We start from the raw sequence: 15,564 nt of genomic DNA, 5'->3' as shown, positions 1-15,564 counted from the left end.
GTCTGACTCCGTTTTGTCAGACAACCCGCTGCCCCCAGCCCACCCTCGGGCTGCACAGTGTAGCAAGGGGGAATCCTAGTTCCCCCAGCCAGGCATCCAAGCAGTGCCTTCTGTGTTGGGACCCCTGTGTTGGGACCACGGAGTCTTAACCCTTGGACTGCTAGGGAAGTCCCACAAGTCTGATCCATCTAAATGCACAGGTTGAACACGTCTGTGTAGAGAAATTTCTGTTTTTCTATCCCCTTCCTTCCAACCCACCTACTGCTGTGGGCGTCTCCCTTTTGAAATATCTTCAGTCACATAATTGTCCTGTTAGCCACCTGTTGCTGTGGTTAAGTGCCCAATTTACGGTATTTTGTTATAGGACTCAGACACAAACCCTCTTCTTTTCTCAATTTATGGTCATTTAAAATAAAGAACCCATCTGCCAATGCAGGAGACATAAGAGACCCGGATTCGATTGCTGGATCGGGAAGATCCCCTGGAGGAGGATATGGCAACCCACTCCAGTATTCTTGCATGGAGAATCTCATGGACACAGGAACCAGGTGGGCTACAGTCCAAAGAGATGGACACGACTGAAGTGACCTAACTGCAATTCCCATTATTCCCTCTGCCCAGTTGGTCTACCACCTTGATCTCTTGATGGCTGTGTACAGTAGATCTCTTCCCTCCTTTCCCATTCCCAAGTTCAAGGCTGCCCTGGGCACAGTCAACCTTTGCTGACCAGTTCCTAGAGAGATGAGGACTGTTTAGAAGGCCTTGTTCAGGAGATGCTCCTGGACTTCCTTGATAGAGATGTGGCTTCAAGACCCCTGCTGTGTTCTGCCTGGTCCTGAAGCAGCTTAGTTAAAGGTAGAATCCATCACTTCCCTGGGGTTCCCTGGCATCTCAGACAGTAAAGAATCTGCCTGCAGTGCGAGCCACCTGGGTTCGATCCCTGGGTCCAGAAGATCCCATGGAGGAGGGCATGGCGACCCACTCCAGTATTCTTGCCTAGAGAATCCCCACAGATAGAGGAGCCTGGTGGGCTGCAGTTCATGGGGTCGCAAACAGTCGGACACGATTGAGTGACTAAGCACAGCACACAGAATCCATCGCCAGGTGGCAGTGTTGTCCAGCTTTAAAATTTGTCAAACTGCAAGCCTAGAAATGTAAGCTATCCCTCGCCTTCTCATTAAATCGGTCCATAATCTGTCAATCCAGATTCCTAGGGCCCCGACTCAATCCACACATAACCCTCCTGGGTCCTCAGCTGGCACCTGCAGGGTTGGGCTCTGTTTATTCTGGGGCCCCCAGGGGCTGACCCCAGAGGAAGTGATGTTCACACTAGGAGGTCAGCACAGGTTTGCTGCTGACCCTTCCCTGTTGTGGGCTTTGTCTCCAAGTCATGGTCCTATCGTAAACCTCCACATTTGGGGTGGTTGAGCCGAGAGGCAGGGGAGCCCCAGAGACTGGTGGTGAAGTGGTTTCAGCTACCTTTGCTGTCTTGGACAGGAAAAGGAACTTTACTTCTTAGATCAGCCCAGAGGCTGCTCCCCGGTTTCACTCTGTTCCTCTCATCCCCATCTTTTCCTGAGGAGCCTAGCATCCAGAGTGATCACTGCCAAACAAGCGTCTAAGTAAGGATATCCCCTGGCCTGAGACCTGGAGGGGGCAGGGTGGCCACTGTCATCCCGACCCACCCCTCCCCTTGCCCTTGGCAGTAGAGCCATCCTTCCCCCACCCCACCTGCCTGCTGCTCATGGTTGGGTCTCAAAGGAAACCCCGAGACTCAGCAGAGGGCATCCTCCCTAGTTGCCCAGCCCCTGAATGTTAATTTTAAGCATGTTAAAATACAAACCTTCCTAGCCCAAACTGCAAGCTGCACTTCTCAGAAGCTACTGGACCAAAATTTGTCAGTTGGTCTACCCCTGATTATACTTGAGTTCAGTATGGAGTTGGTTCCAGGGGAACTGACTTCAACAGGAAACTAGAAGTGATGAGTTGAGGGGTGGAAGGGCGTGCTGATATGGCTACTGGAGTCCTGAAGTGGGAAGAGAAACAGCGGCTGCAGACTGGGGGTGGGACAGCACCTCTCGAGCTGGGATGATGGCAGTCTGCTGAGTTGGGAGCCAAAGAAAGACAGGGAAGGGGTAGGGAGGGTGTAAGGTATGCAGAACTGAAGCCCCTCAGCCCTAAAATAAGTCTGTGCAGCCCCCACACCTCAGAAGCTATGATTTTACATAAATCGAAAAAGCCAGCACATCCTTATTGCGAGGAACTCACCACTAGACATCTGAGAGCTGAAGGGTTCAGGATCTCTCTCCCATTCATTCATTTTGCAAATGACAACACTGAGGTGCTTGCCTTACACATGGTGGGCTGGGGGCAGTGAAAAGGCCTGGTGCAGGGCTTTTGGCTCCTCCACAGTGCCCTCTGTCTACCTGGCTTCCTTGAGGTGGGCGGAAAAGGAAGCCAGGGCTTGGTCCACGGTGACAGCGGTCATGGCTCACAGTTGTTAGAGACTGGCCCTGAGCAGGACCTCCTGTGTCCTGTGGTTGCCCCTGGCTTGCTGTCACAGCAAGTGTCCACGCAGAGAGGCAGGGAGAGCCGTGGGTGTGAGGTCCCTGTGGGCCTGGGCAGTGAGAGAACTGGTTCCTTCAGGTACCAGTGACACTTCACAGGCAAAGCCACTGTCTTCTCTGATGATGCTCTTGACCACTGTGGGCTGTAGGGGGTGTCTCCTGGGGGCCACAGAGAACCCCAAGGCCAAAATCCTTTCTGTGCTGTGTGGGTGGTTGACACCCCTGTCTTTCCTGCTCACAGGGGGCTGGAGAGAGTTAAAGGCTTCCAGGGTCTGGTGTTATCGGCATTTAGGGAATTCACTGAGGGAGTTGCTTGAGAACAGACCTACCCGGAAGTCTGGTGGCTCCTCAGATGGGGGTCCCTGGCTCTGGGCAGACACCACTGCCAGCCCTGAGCCACCTGGAGTTCTCTCTGGTTTTCACCTGTGGCCTCTCCCACTCTTTGGTGGTGAACCCTCTCACCCTGGGGCCACTGTGTTCACCCTCCCTCCCGGGGGTCCAGTGTGCATGTTATGGGGCACTGCATGGGGGTCGTGGAGCCCACCACTGCTGAAGCCATGGAGGCATGTCCCCACTCTCCACTGCTGCCACTGAGGTCATGGGGACATTGGGAAATGGGGACTGGAGGGCAGGAAGCCTGACAGCCTTGTGCGGCCAATCCCAGACCTCCAGTGGCTGCGTCCTTTCCTTCCTCCAACACACTTCAAGGCTCTTAGTGTGGATTTTTCTTTTTGGTTTTGCTTTGTGTTTCAGTCATTTGAGCTGGTGCCTGTCTCCCTGCCGCTCCCTCTCCTTGGGCTCAGGGGGTGTGTCTGGTTCATCCTTGTCCAGCTAACAGCCTCCACACTGGCCCATACACACAGCACGGAGGGACTCCTCAAATCCTGTCATTGAAGGGAGCTGGGGGAGTGATAACAAGGGCTGAGGAGCAAGGGGGTCTGGTGACTCAGTGCTGGGGGTTTCCTGGACCCTTATCTACAAAGCTGCTCCTTAGAAGGGCCCAGTGGCACAGCTCTGAGCAACACGGTAGGTGGGGCTTAAGAAGGCAAACACCTCAAGCTGTGAGCGCTGGAGGCTGAGGCTCCCCACTTGCCAGCCATGAGACCTTGGGTGGGCTTCTCCCCTCTCTGCGTTTGCTAAGTGAGGATCAGAGCATCCTTAGGATTGTGAGGGTTGCTGTCTCTGACTTGAACATCGGGGCTGAGATGTAAAGTGAGCCCCATTTCCCTCTCAGGCCTCCCACGTCTGCACCTGCCAATGTGCTACTTTCTGCAGTGGAGGGCTCTGCTTGTGTTTTAAGGGCTGGGGCTTCTGTGATGCGGGCTGCCTGGAGGGCCGACTGTTCTCAGAACAGTCCAGGCCCCATAGGAAGCTGTTCTGTGGACGTGGCTGGGTGTGGCTCCACCTGCTATAGTTCCCGGAGGAGAGCCGCTTCCAGGAGGCAGTCTTGGCCTTGGCCTCCGTGACCTCACCTTAGGTAACCTGGGCCGCAGGGCATGCAGTTCTGTACCACCTGGTTGGCTCTGCAGTGTTTTCTGTACACACAATAACTTCTCTTTATCCAGCCTGAAGGAAAGCCAGCTTCATACTTCTTGAGAGTCAATTCCATGTACTTTCCCTATTGTTCTTGCAGTAGGGGCGGGCAGGGGGCTGGGCAGGGCTGGCCAGCCGCTCTTATCACTCCGCAGCGGCAGTTAGAGGCCCTGCTGCTCCACCAACAGTCAGCTTGCAGCTGTCCCGGGTGGTACAGAGCACAGTGAGAGGTGGATTGTGGCCTTCTTCCCTGGGCCCTCCTGGCCTTCCAGTCTCGTGGTGGTGGGTTAAGCCTGGGGCCATAGGGACAGACTGAGAACTGTGTCTGGCAGAGTCCTCACCTCGGCTGCCCACCACCGATCCCAAGCTCTAAGCGGCAGCAAACCTCTCCCCCATCCCACCTCCAAGACCTGATGGCAGCAGCTGTCTCCATGGGTCGCCATTTGTGGAACCCCGCCCCACTATGGGTGGCTTGAGGAGCCTGAGTTGCCATCTGGGGCTGGGTGGGATCTAGGGACCAGGCTGTGAGGGGCTGCCTGCTGAGATCTGTCTCTTCAGTACACCATGCACCGATGAGAGGACCCAAACTGGATGCTGGACAATTGCTCCTAGGCAGGGTAACTGGCCTGCACAGGGACCCCTCCTCTTACCAAGGACCTGGGCCTCGCAGGGCAAAAGCTGAGCCTTGGGACCTCGAACCCGTAAAATGAGGGGTAATCATGTTGTTTTGCTTAAGAGGTTTGTTATGTGTTAACAGCTGCAAGGAGGCATGGAGACAGAATTAAATGACTCCCCTTCCCTTTCTGGTCAGAACAGATACTAACGTTTGTTTTGGTGGAGGTTTATAGGAACATCATGACTTGACCATGAGCTGACCTCAAGAACAAAGGCTCTGACAACATGAAGTCTGCAACAGCTACCCCACCCCCCCGTCTACCTTTCCAAGAAAATGGCTTTGCTGAAAAGTTTTGGGGAGTTCAGGGTTTTTAAGGCATGAGCCTCCTCCCTCCTTGCAGGGCCCTGCAATAATCCTTTCTCTGCTCCAGACTCAGGTGTTTTGGTGTTGGTTGGCCTTATGTGGACTTGTGTTTGGTAACATTCTCTGCAGGGGTCTCTAGGGCCTGCCTCTGTGGCCTCTCAGGGCCTGGGCTGAGTCGGAGCAACACTGCTCATCCTCTTGTGGGGAACAGATCCCTCCTCTTGAGGGGGAGCCTCTCACCTATAGAGCAAATGCCTGGGAGTTTTCACCCACTGCTCCAGCATCTGTAGTCATCTTTGAGACCCCCAGCAACACTTAACGGTCTTTCTCTATTTTAGTTTTATTATTTATTCTATTAAAAATGGTGATTCAGGGAATTTCCTGGCAGTCCAGTGGTTAGGAATCTGTGCTCTCACTGCATAGGACCCAGGTTCAATCCCTGATTGGGGAACTAAAATCCTGCTGGCTGTGTGGCGAGGCTTAAAAAAAAAAAAAAGTGATTCAGGCCAAGTGGTGAAGCAGAAATTGAGGTGGGAGTGGGGTTGCTGCCCAGCATGTGTTTATTTCTTAGGGCTCAGCGTCCTCATATGTTCCACTTGGGAGCTGAGAGTGGGCAGGACTTGATAGCACCAGATAATTTTTAAATTAAGTAGAAAAATGCAGGTCAAGCACTTGGCATAGAGCAGTGCCCATGTGTAAGTGCTAACTCTTCTCATTGGATCCCAGCCCCCCCGGCCTTAAAAAGCATGCACCATGTGCAAGCAGGCAAGTGCACGCAGGCGCACAGGAGAGGGGGCACACACACACACACACACACACTGGGGCTAACAGCAGAAGTTCCTCTTACAGCTAATGGGATGGAACTCAACCAACCAACTTTCAGAATTCCCCTTTCCCTTCTGTTTATCTTATTTATTATGTGTTTAGTTTGTGGGTGTTGTGATATTCGAGTCTGGCTGAGGCAAGTTTCTGTGGCTTCCCTTCTATCTTTCCTGGCTTGATAACTGGGACACAGCCTCCATTCCCAGGCTCCCTGGGTACAGCTGGGAGAGAGAGATATCATGCGTTTCCCTCTCCCCAGGGCTGCACGAGAATAAATGAGTTGGTGTCTGAAACTTGCAGCCTGCGAGGGACACCCAGGGAGCTCAGTAGCCGGGCTGGTGTAGGCACAGAGACGTTTAAGGAACTCACCGGAGGTCAGAGAGCTAGAAACGCCAGGTTTTGAACCCAGGACACAGAAGCTGCAGCAGCGGGCCAAAAACCCTGGGCGTTTGCTTCGCTGCCACAGGAATGCGGCGGACCCTAGACCACCACCCTGGGTACCCCCACAGCCTCTTGGGCAGAGGATCCCACTTAGTCCACGGAGCGGGGGTGCTGTTTGTGTGTGTATATTTTGGCGGGGGTCCGGTGCAGGCAGACCTGCGGGTTCCTTCTCCAGGGCGCACGAAGAAAAGAATGCCTTCGGCCTCTGAGATGCTGAATGGACCTAACTGGTGGTTCCCCGGCTCTGCGGTCGCTCCCGCGCCCGGGAGAGCCTGCGTCCCCGGGTTCCCAGTCTTTGCGGTTCCCCGCGCCGCGCAGCCGTCGGAGCTGGAAGACGCACCGGTAGAAACGCCGGCAGCCCGCCCCGGGACCCCGTACCCCGGGCTCCGGGAGGCCCCCCTTCCCCAGCTGCTCCCCTTCCCTTGGCGCCCCGCTCTGGAGCCCGAGGGGAGGAATTGGGAGGGGCGGGGCGGGGGCAGGGCCTGAGGGCGGGCCCGGGGCGTTGGCCGGAGGGGCGGGGCGTTGGCGGAGTCAGGGAGGGGCGCGACCGCGCGAGGACCGGGAGCGGGAGCGGGATTGGGCGAGGGCCGGGGCGGTGGCATGGGGGCGGGGCCTTTGGCGGGGCGGGGCCGGGGCGGGGCGTGGGCACGCGGGCGCCCGGTTGCCACAGGGCTCTGAGGCGCGGGACTCTGAGGCGCGATGGCGGCGCGCTGCTTGGGCCGCGGCGTCGGGCGGCTACTGGGCGGCCTCCGCGGGGTTGGGGTGCGGGCGCTGGCGGCCCCCCGGCTCTGGAGCAGCGCCTCCGCCTCCGTAGCGCCACCCGGCTCCTACCAAGAGCGAATCGCGCTTGCAGCTCGCGAGCCCGCCGCCTTCTGGGGGCCACTGGCGCGGGACGCTCTCGTGTGGGACACCCCTTACCACACGGTGAGCGACTGCGACTTCCGCAGCGGCAGGATCAGCTGGTTCCTGGGAGGCCAGTTAAACGTGTCTGGTGAGTGGGCCTGGGGACCGGGGCGCCCCAGCTCGCGCGGCCGGGGGACCCCGAGCCCAGCATGCGGTGGCTCCACACGCCCCCTCCTCGGCGCTCCGGCGTCGCTCCCCGGCAAGCGACGCGGCCACCCCGCCCCAACCCCTCCGGCCCGGCCCCGACTCCTCGGTCGTGGCTCGGGCTCCCCGGCGCCCCCCCGAGTCTAACGGTGGCCCCCACTGGCCCTAACACCGAGCGTGCCCCTCGTGGGGTGGAAGGCAAGGGGCGCGCCAGGAGCAGGACTTCCCGCCCGCGGGGCCGGCCGGCGACAGAACCGAAAAGCTTCTGGCCGTTGTCACCGCCAGGTGCCGGCCGGCGACCCGCCTGGGGAGCAGCCCTGCCCGTGTAAACAAACGGAGCCGCGCCGGGTGGCGGGGAGGAGGAAGCCGCGCCGGCAGCCGGAGTCAGCCCGCGGGCGGGCGGGCGGGAAGGAAGCAGCAGTGGGACCTCCCCTCTCTCAGTTTCACCTTCGCCCCGAAGACCCAGGGGCCCGGTCTTCCGAGGTCTCAGAAGCCAGCTGCATCCCCAGTCTGTCCTCTCTGGCCCCTACTGGAGATTGAATCCCCTACGGTTCTGTCCAGACTTGGGACTGGGGTTCACACTGCCAGCCATGCCCCCGGTCCGCCAGGGGCAGAAGGCCCAGCAACTGAGGGAAGGAGGAGGCAGGCTAGGTCTAGGGTGTGAGCAGCCAGATGGGGCGCGGTCAGAGGGGCTCAAGGAGGAAGGGGGTAATGGGATAGACGGGAGTCTAGGGGCTGTTTAAGGAAAGGTCTTCCTGACCAAGGCCTGAACTGGGTAGCGGGGTCTAAGTCTCCAGGTTCCACTTCTTTACTGGTCCAGTTTTTCTGTTCCTCTGAGTCTCAGCATCCTCCTGTGTAGACTGCTGCTACTGCTGCTGCTGCTAAGTTGCTTCAGTTGTGTCCGACTCTGTGCGACCCCATAGATGGCAGCCCACCAGGCTCCCCCATCCCTGGGATTCTCCAGGCAAGAACACTGGAGTGGGTTGCAATTTCCTTCTCCAATGCATGAAAGTGAAAAGTGAAAGTGAAGTCGCTCAGTCGTGTCTGACTCTTCTCGACCCCATGGACTGCAGCCCACCAGGCTCCTCCGTCCATGGGATTTTCCAGGCAAGAGTACTGGAGTGGGGTGCCATTGCCTTCTCTGCCTGTGTAGACTAGAGGTCGCAATACCCACCTGAGGGGCTGGTTGTGATGACCAGGCACACAGGGTATGGAACAGACCCAGCACTTACTAGTGAGCAATAAGTGGTAGTGATTTTGACTTGTGAAATTTAGAAGTAGCCAGAGTTACAGGTAGTTTCTTGCAGTTATTTTTCAAGCAAAGATATTTAAGGGAACTTTGGACCAGACTTTTTTTAATATATATTGTATATTGCTTTGCTGATTTAATAAAAATGACTCAGTAGATAAGTGTCTTCTTTAGAATTGAGTCAGCAGAAAGTGTCCTTGGATTAGTGGGAGAAAAACTAAACCCTTAGGTTTGCAGGGTTGGTGGAATGCACCCTGAATTGAGAGAGCTGCGTGCAGGGGGAAGGGGTAGAAGGTTGCAGTTCCTTTAGAAGCTGCCTTGGACTTGGGCGACCTGAGGCTGCCAGGGACATTCAAGGTGAACTCGTGCCACCTTTCACTCTCAGATAAGAAGTGGGGAGTGGTGGTGGTGGTGTAATGACAGATCCAGTGCGACGGGCAGCCAGGGCCTTGTGAGCCCTACTCGGTCAGGTTCAAGGTCAGGGTTAGGGTGTGCAACAAGACACTCCTCTGCCTCTTTTTCTTCATTTATTTCTCCTTTATGGTTACCTTAGCCAGAAACTGAACTTCAGAAAACTGCCTTGTAGAAAAACAGCATTTCAGCCACATTCTCTCATCAAATGTGTATGTGACCCACTCATCTGTCAGAAATATCTCTGATGGTCACCAGTGTCTGTAAATCAGAGGTGATCATATGGAAAAGGACCAGACCAAGTCATGGCTATCCTGGGAGCCACTAGAAAAGTTGTGGGCTGGGGTGGGAGGGGGTGTGTTTTGGCATGCTCTGTCTGTGTGATGGTCGTGTGATGATGGCTTATTTCAAAGGAGCATCACTTAAAACTCAGTTTGCCCCTTCAGGAAGGTCTGTATGTACAGTTTTCAAAGTGTGGTCCCTGGATCAGCAGCATCAGCAAGACCTGTGAACTTTGTAGAAACATCCTAGATGGCTAGAGCCAGGAACCTGGGGGTGGATCCTCCAGGTGATCCTGATACACACTTAAGGTTGAGAACCACTGATCTGTGTCCAACCAGGGCAGGTGGGGCACCACTAAATGGGTGGGTTGGGATGAATGCCAATCTGTCTTTCTCAAACAAACAAAGAGTCCTTGGGTGGTACCGTACACTTCAGTGGTGCTGGGTGTGTCTTTGGAATCATCAGATCAGATCAGATCAGTCGCTCAGTCGTGTCCAACTCTGGGTTTGAATCCTTGTTTTCCCCTGACCATTTTTTTTTTCTATCTAAAGTCTTGCCAAGTGCTTAATTTTTTAAAATTCATTTTTTAGTTGGAGTATAGTTGATTTACAATTGTGTTAGCTACACAGCAAAGTGAGTCAAGTATATATATACATATATCCACTCTTTCAGATTCTATTCCCATATAGGTCATTACAGAGTACTGAATAAAGTTCCCTGTGCTCTACAGTAGGTTCTTATTAGTTTACACTATTTTATGTATAGTAGTGTGTCTGTGTCAATCCCACTCTCCCAATTTACTCCTCCTGCCCTTCCCTGACGGTTCTTTGGTGCGTCTCCTCATTTGTAACGTGAGAACAGTGCGTAACTGAAATTCTGTTCCAGTTCCTGTCCGTGCCATTTTCTTAGTCTCTCGGATTCCGTGGGTCAGGACTTTGGACAGGGCCTGACGGGAGTGGCTTGCCTCTGCTCCCCCCTTGTGGGACTCTAGTCATCTACCTTGCTCACTCCCAAGTCTGCGGCCTGGCCTGCAGGCTGGGCTTAGCTGGAGCTGTGGCCCGGAGCACCCACAAGGAGCTTCTCACAAGGTGGTGACTAGACCCAGGGCTGTTGGCTACCAGAGGTCCCAGAGACCAAGGCAGAAGCTGCTAGGCTTCTGACCAGCGGCAGGTGACCTGGGACTGCGTGTTAGCATTGAATGTGAAAATGCTTGTGAAGCACTCTGCACTGTCTTCAGAACATTCCTTGCACCCAATCACTGGCCTTTGTTATTTATTAATGAATCCTGGGAGGAGGCTGTAACCTTGAACCTGCTCTTCTGCCGTGTTGCTTTGCCTCTGAATGGGACCACACATCTGACCAGCCTATTCTGGGAAGCAGGCTGAGGAGGGCACGCAGGTGGCTGACGTGGCTCTGAAAGCCCTCCTGGACCATGGGAGAGCCAGGCCGGTGGGGGGTTGTGGTGTCAGAGGGCCCTGGGAGGGGTGGGGTAGGGGTGGGGAGGTAGACCTGACACCCCCTGCAGTGACTGGTTTGCATGAAACCCGAAACTCTTTAGAAAGCCACGTTCTGATAAAAACTCCAGCTTTTGAAGTTTGGCTCTTTCCCTCACAGGGCTCAACAGATGTGTTTGCTCCGTGGGTATAAACTTGAGACATCAGGAAGCTGCAGATGCAGAACTGGAGGGTAGTGACGTGTTGCTTTCAGAATACAAAACGAAACTCTTATTTTGAGTCTGAATTTGAAACACACGTATGTGTATTCTTACTTTCAAGCTTGGGGATAGACTGTTTATAACTAGCATTGAACACAGAGATTCCTTGGACACTTTTTGGAACATTCCTTGTAGCAGTGGAAACCATTTCGCTGTAGCTCTCTCCTCTTCATGACATGTCTCGAATAATTCAGACGGCAGAAACGTTGAGATGGTGAGAGCCTGCCTCCGAGGCTGCATTTCCTCCCAGTGGCTGAAGTAGCTCACTCAGGTCTTTCAAGGAACTCTCAGTGAACACATGACCTCAGGTCTTAGGAGGAGGGACCCTCGGAAAGCTCTGAATCCTCCCCAGTTGTTAGAGACATGACTTACTTTAAATAGCAGATGTTTCTGGAAAGTTGGCAAATACAGTTTTTGTGATTGACGTAATACCTCAAATTATGCCAGGGAGGTTTTCTATTTAAAGAAAACCTATTGTGACTCCTCTTGTGAATATTAACTCCCTCATCTCTTTGGATTAAAATTAAATTTTTGTAAAGGGAGGAGGGGCAGGGATGCATTTAAACAACCAACAAGTTTGTTGGATGGAAATGCCTGCATTCGTGTGTACATGTTTATGATGAAACTGATGACCCCCTGGTCACCTTTTCTTTTTTTAATAATATCTTAATTATTTTTTTATGTGGGCCATCTTTTAAAAGTTTTTATTGAATTTATTACAACATTGCTTCTGTTTTGTGTTTTGATTTGTTTGGCCTCAAGGCTTGTGGGATCTTAGCCTCCCGACCAGGGGTCAAACCCACACCCCTGCATTGTAAGGCGAAGTCTTAACCACTGGATTGGCAGGGAAGTCCCTCATCACCTCTTCTTAAAAAGAAACCCAAACTCACCACACACACCCGCTTACCTGCTTGCAGAGCCATATCAGGCCCGGGTGCAGACTTGCCCTTAGGTGAACTTTGTGATGCCTCATCTCATGACATCCTTGTGACACCAATTTGAAGTGTCTGGTGGCCCCATTGTACAGATGTGGATGTAAGGGCTCTAGCTTGTGTTTGGTGGGGATCATGCATAAAATGCCCCAGTGCCTTGGAGCCTGCATTCTGATGAGGAGAAGGACCACAGATCAGTAAAGGAGCAGGTTCACACTGGTGATAGTGCTCAAGGTTTTACAGCTGCTAAGGGGAGAATTAGGAAGTTTGTCCCTTCATCCCCTGCCCCCTGCCGAGGTGAAGGAATCTTAGGGAAGTGGTCCCTGCACATAGGGACCTTGTGACCCAGATGGAGGTGGATTTAGCAGAGCTGATGTTGTGTCAGAATGGGGGCTGCTGGGAAGATGAGTCAGTGACGAATGGGGTTGTGGGAGGAGAGATTACTGTGTGCTGGGAAGTTTGGAAAAGGATCGAAATAAGAGGTCGGGTTTGAGCCAAACCTTAAGTTGCTCTATCTCCTTGCCCAACTTTTCTTGGAAATACTTGGAAATGAAATTCCGTTGTCTTGCTGCCCAGTTCTTTGGTGGAGGCTGTTTTTAAAAAATGAGAGATGTAAGGGTTTCCTTCTCTTCCTCCTTTTTTTTTCTCCCCTCTGCACTTGAGGCAACAGCAGGAGCAATGCAGATGTGTTAAAAGTCAACACATACATGGCATCATGCAGCCACGTCACCTCAGACTGGCCCTGTGCTTTCTCTGGACACTGTCATCTGAGGGTTGTCCGTGGCAGCTGTGAACTCAGTTTCCTTTGGGGACACAGTAGCACCCCATGGCAGGAAAACTCCAGTGGCATCTAATTACTACCATGCCTCCTAGAGTCCGGAACCATTACCACCACCAGTTAGAGAGTAAGATTTAGAGGTGGTGTTTAGAGATAAATAGACGAGTCTATGGTTAGTGAGTGGTTGGACAGTGGCCTGACTCTACAGTGTGATTTTAACCGTGACCCCAGGCTGCCATCCAGTGAGGGCATGGCCGGATGTCTTGCAGAGATGGCAAGGGTCTTTAATTACTCCTATCCAGGAGTCAGACACAACTTAGTGACTAAACTGCCACCACCACCACTGGAAAAAGAAAGCTGCCCGGGACTCTGGACTGTACATACCAGGAGACATATGTGCATGTGTGTGTGTCTGCATCTGCCTGTGTGAAAGAGGTCCTGGACCTGCAGTCACAGCATCAAGTTGGATCCTGGTAGAAGTGAAATCCTCAAGTCCACCCAGACCTGTTCAGTCAGAGACTCAGGGTGGGGCCTCAAAACTTAACATGCTCACAAGTCATCTGGGATCCTGGGGAAGTCAGAAGCCTTGATGTAGGCCCCAAAAGGAAACTTCTTGAGGGACAAAGCCAGGAAGATGAGAAGAGGTCTGTTCCCTCTCCCAGGCACGCACCCAGTCTGGTGTCAGCTGGACCCCACATCATCCTCTAACTTGAGGACTTGGCAGGTCCATCCATCATGCAGAACTTAGGGCTTCCTGTGCTCGGAGCCCTGGGTCAGGCTGCAGGTGTCCAAAGAGGAACCGGGCATGTGACCCCTGCCCACAAAGGGGCAGCAGGCTGGAAACACCACAGTGGGTGTTAGAGTCTGGGAGGCATAAGGTCCCGGGGAAGAGTGGTGCTCCATAGCGGAGTGAGGACGTGTTGGCTGAGACCTGGGAGAGGCTTGGTACCAGATGGTGTGCAGCAGTGGGGAGAGGGGGACGATGTCCCCCAGGCAGGGAGAAACTGTGCAAAGGCCCCGAGGCAGGACCTGAGCAGACTGGGCGTGGCTAGCAAGGGGGGTGACAGGCCCACCCCTGCTGAGAGTGGCCACCACTCAGCTGCCAGGTGTGGTATGGCCTCAGCTGCTGACTGTTCAAGAGGAGTCAGAAACCTGTGGTCTTAGTGTGAAAACTCTTCTGAAGTTTGGACCAGGGCTTCCCTGGTGCTCCAGTGGTTAGGAGTCTGCCTGCCAGTGCAGGGGACTCAGATTCGATCCCTGGTCCAGGAACTAGGGTCCCACGTGCCATGGGACAACTGGGCCTGTGTGTCACAATTACTGAGCCCACGAGCCCCAACCACTGAAGCCTATGTCCCTAGAGCCTGTGCTTCTCAACAAGAGAAGCCAGCATGATGGAAGGCCCACACACCACAACTAGAGAGTAGCCCCTGGCTTTCTGCAACTAGAGAAAGCCTGTGCATGGCAATGAAGACCCAGAACAGCCAAACATAAATAAATATTTAAAAAATGAACTTTGGACCAGACCGACATACACATGACTGATGTCAGGTTTATTGTATAAATCCAAGTTTTGCCACCAAGCCCCTTCTCAGTTTGTCTTTCTGCTTTTGTCTCTTTTTTGGGGGGGGGGTGGGGAAGGGGGGAGGATTTGTTCTCTTCTGTTTTTCTAGTAATTCAAAGAACTTTCCTGTGACAGTAAGTAGGAATTTTCCCCATGACATCCACCCTTCATTTATCAAGTTTGTGAGGTATAGCTTATATACCTGTTAGAAACTTGAAATTTTTAAAAAAATTTATTTTTAATTGAAGGATAATTGCTTTCTAATATTGCGTTGGTCTCTGTCATACATTAACAGGAATCAGCCATAGGTTTACGTATGTCCCTCCCTCTTGAACTTCCCTCCCACCTCCCAGAGTAAGTGATAGATAAAATATCCTGCTGCTGCTGCTGCTGCTAAGTCGCTTCAGTCATGTCCGACTCTGTGTGACCCCATAGATGGCAGCCCACCAGGCTCCCCTATCCCTGGGATTCTCCAGGCAAGAACACTGGAGTGGGTTGCAATTTCCTTCTCCAATGCATGAAAGTGAAAAGTGAAAGAAGTCGCTCAGTTGTGTCTGACTCTTCTCGACCCCATGGACTGCAGCCCACCAGGCTCCTCCATCCATGGGATTTTCCAGGCAAGAGTACTGGAGTGGGGTGCCATTGCCTTCTCCGAAAATATCCTGAGAGGGAAAAAATGGGATTCATATGCACACAGGCACACACAGATGCAAGCTAAAGTTTGTAAATGTTTCCATGGGAGTTCACCCTCTCGAGGATTATGGGTTTGTTATGGGGAGAGTCTCCCATAACTTCTGTCAGAATGGTTTTCCATCAGGAAATATTTGTAGGAACTCCCAGCAGGGTGATTATTGGGTGGTGACTGACCTCGTATTCTTGTAACCTCTCAGGATTGCTTTCCATCTGATTCTGACCCAGCCCTGTGAATTAGACTTGGCAAAGGGTACATCTCCCATTTCTGTAGAAGAAGATTAGTTAGGGAGAAGATAAATAACTGCCCCAAAAGACAGGAAAGGAAAAAATTATATACCTCGACATGAGGGTGACCCTGAAGACCAGGTGGGCAGTGGCTGCTGGTCCCAAAGCTGTTCTTAGGTATTTATTTCCCTGCTGATGGGGAGGTGAGGAATGAAGACAGGCCACGAGGGCTGGCTGGAAGGGGCTCTGGCAAAAACCGGCCAGAGCCAAGCTCACCTTGAAGTCCAGTCAGTGGTGGTGAACAGGAAGTTAGCAATGAACATGATCCTA

General features: G+C 53.3%; 1 protein-coding gene and 1 long non-coding RNA gene across 4 annotated transcripts in view; one reads left to right on the top strand and one right to left on the bottom strand.

Annotated features, from left to right (window-relative positions):
• Positions 1-5,964: 5,964 nt before the first annotated feature.
• LOC133259222 (uncharacterized) lies at positions 5,965-6,872 on the bottom strand. Its single transcript, XR_009740317.1, has 2 exons — positions 6,499-6,872; positions 5,965-6,122 (listed from the first exon to the last, which is right to left on the bottom strand). It is a non-coding gene; the product is annotated as an uncharacterized LOC133259222 (long non-coding RNA).
• A 169-nt stretch (positions 6,873-7,041) lies between these two features.
• The window catches only part of ACSS1 (acyl-CoA synthetase short chain family member 1), a 44,982-nt gene continuing 36,459 nt past the window's right edge, over positions 7,042-15,564 (top strand). For all 3 annotated transcript variants that reach the window (XM_061436431.1, XM_061436430.1, XM_061436432.1), the window contains exon 1: positions 7,042-7,333. In XM_061436431.1, coding sequence (XP_061292415.1) covers positions 7,042-7,333 — 292 coding nt within the window. The remainder of the gene's footprint in view (positions 7,334-15,564) is intronic.

Source organism: Bos javanicus, chromosome 13 (assembly GCF_032452875.1).
Source record: "Bos javanicus breed banteng chromosome 13, ARS-OSU_banteng_1.0, whole genome shotgun sequence".
Classification (NCBI taxonomy): Eukaryota; Metazoa; Chordata; class Mammalia; order Artiodactyla; family Bovidae; genus Bos; species Bos javanicus.
The sequence above is the reverse complement of the archived record's forward strand: the minus strand, read 5'-3'. Positions and strand labels throughout refer to the sequence as shown.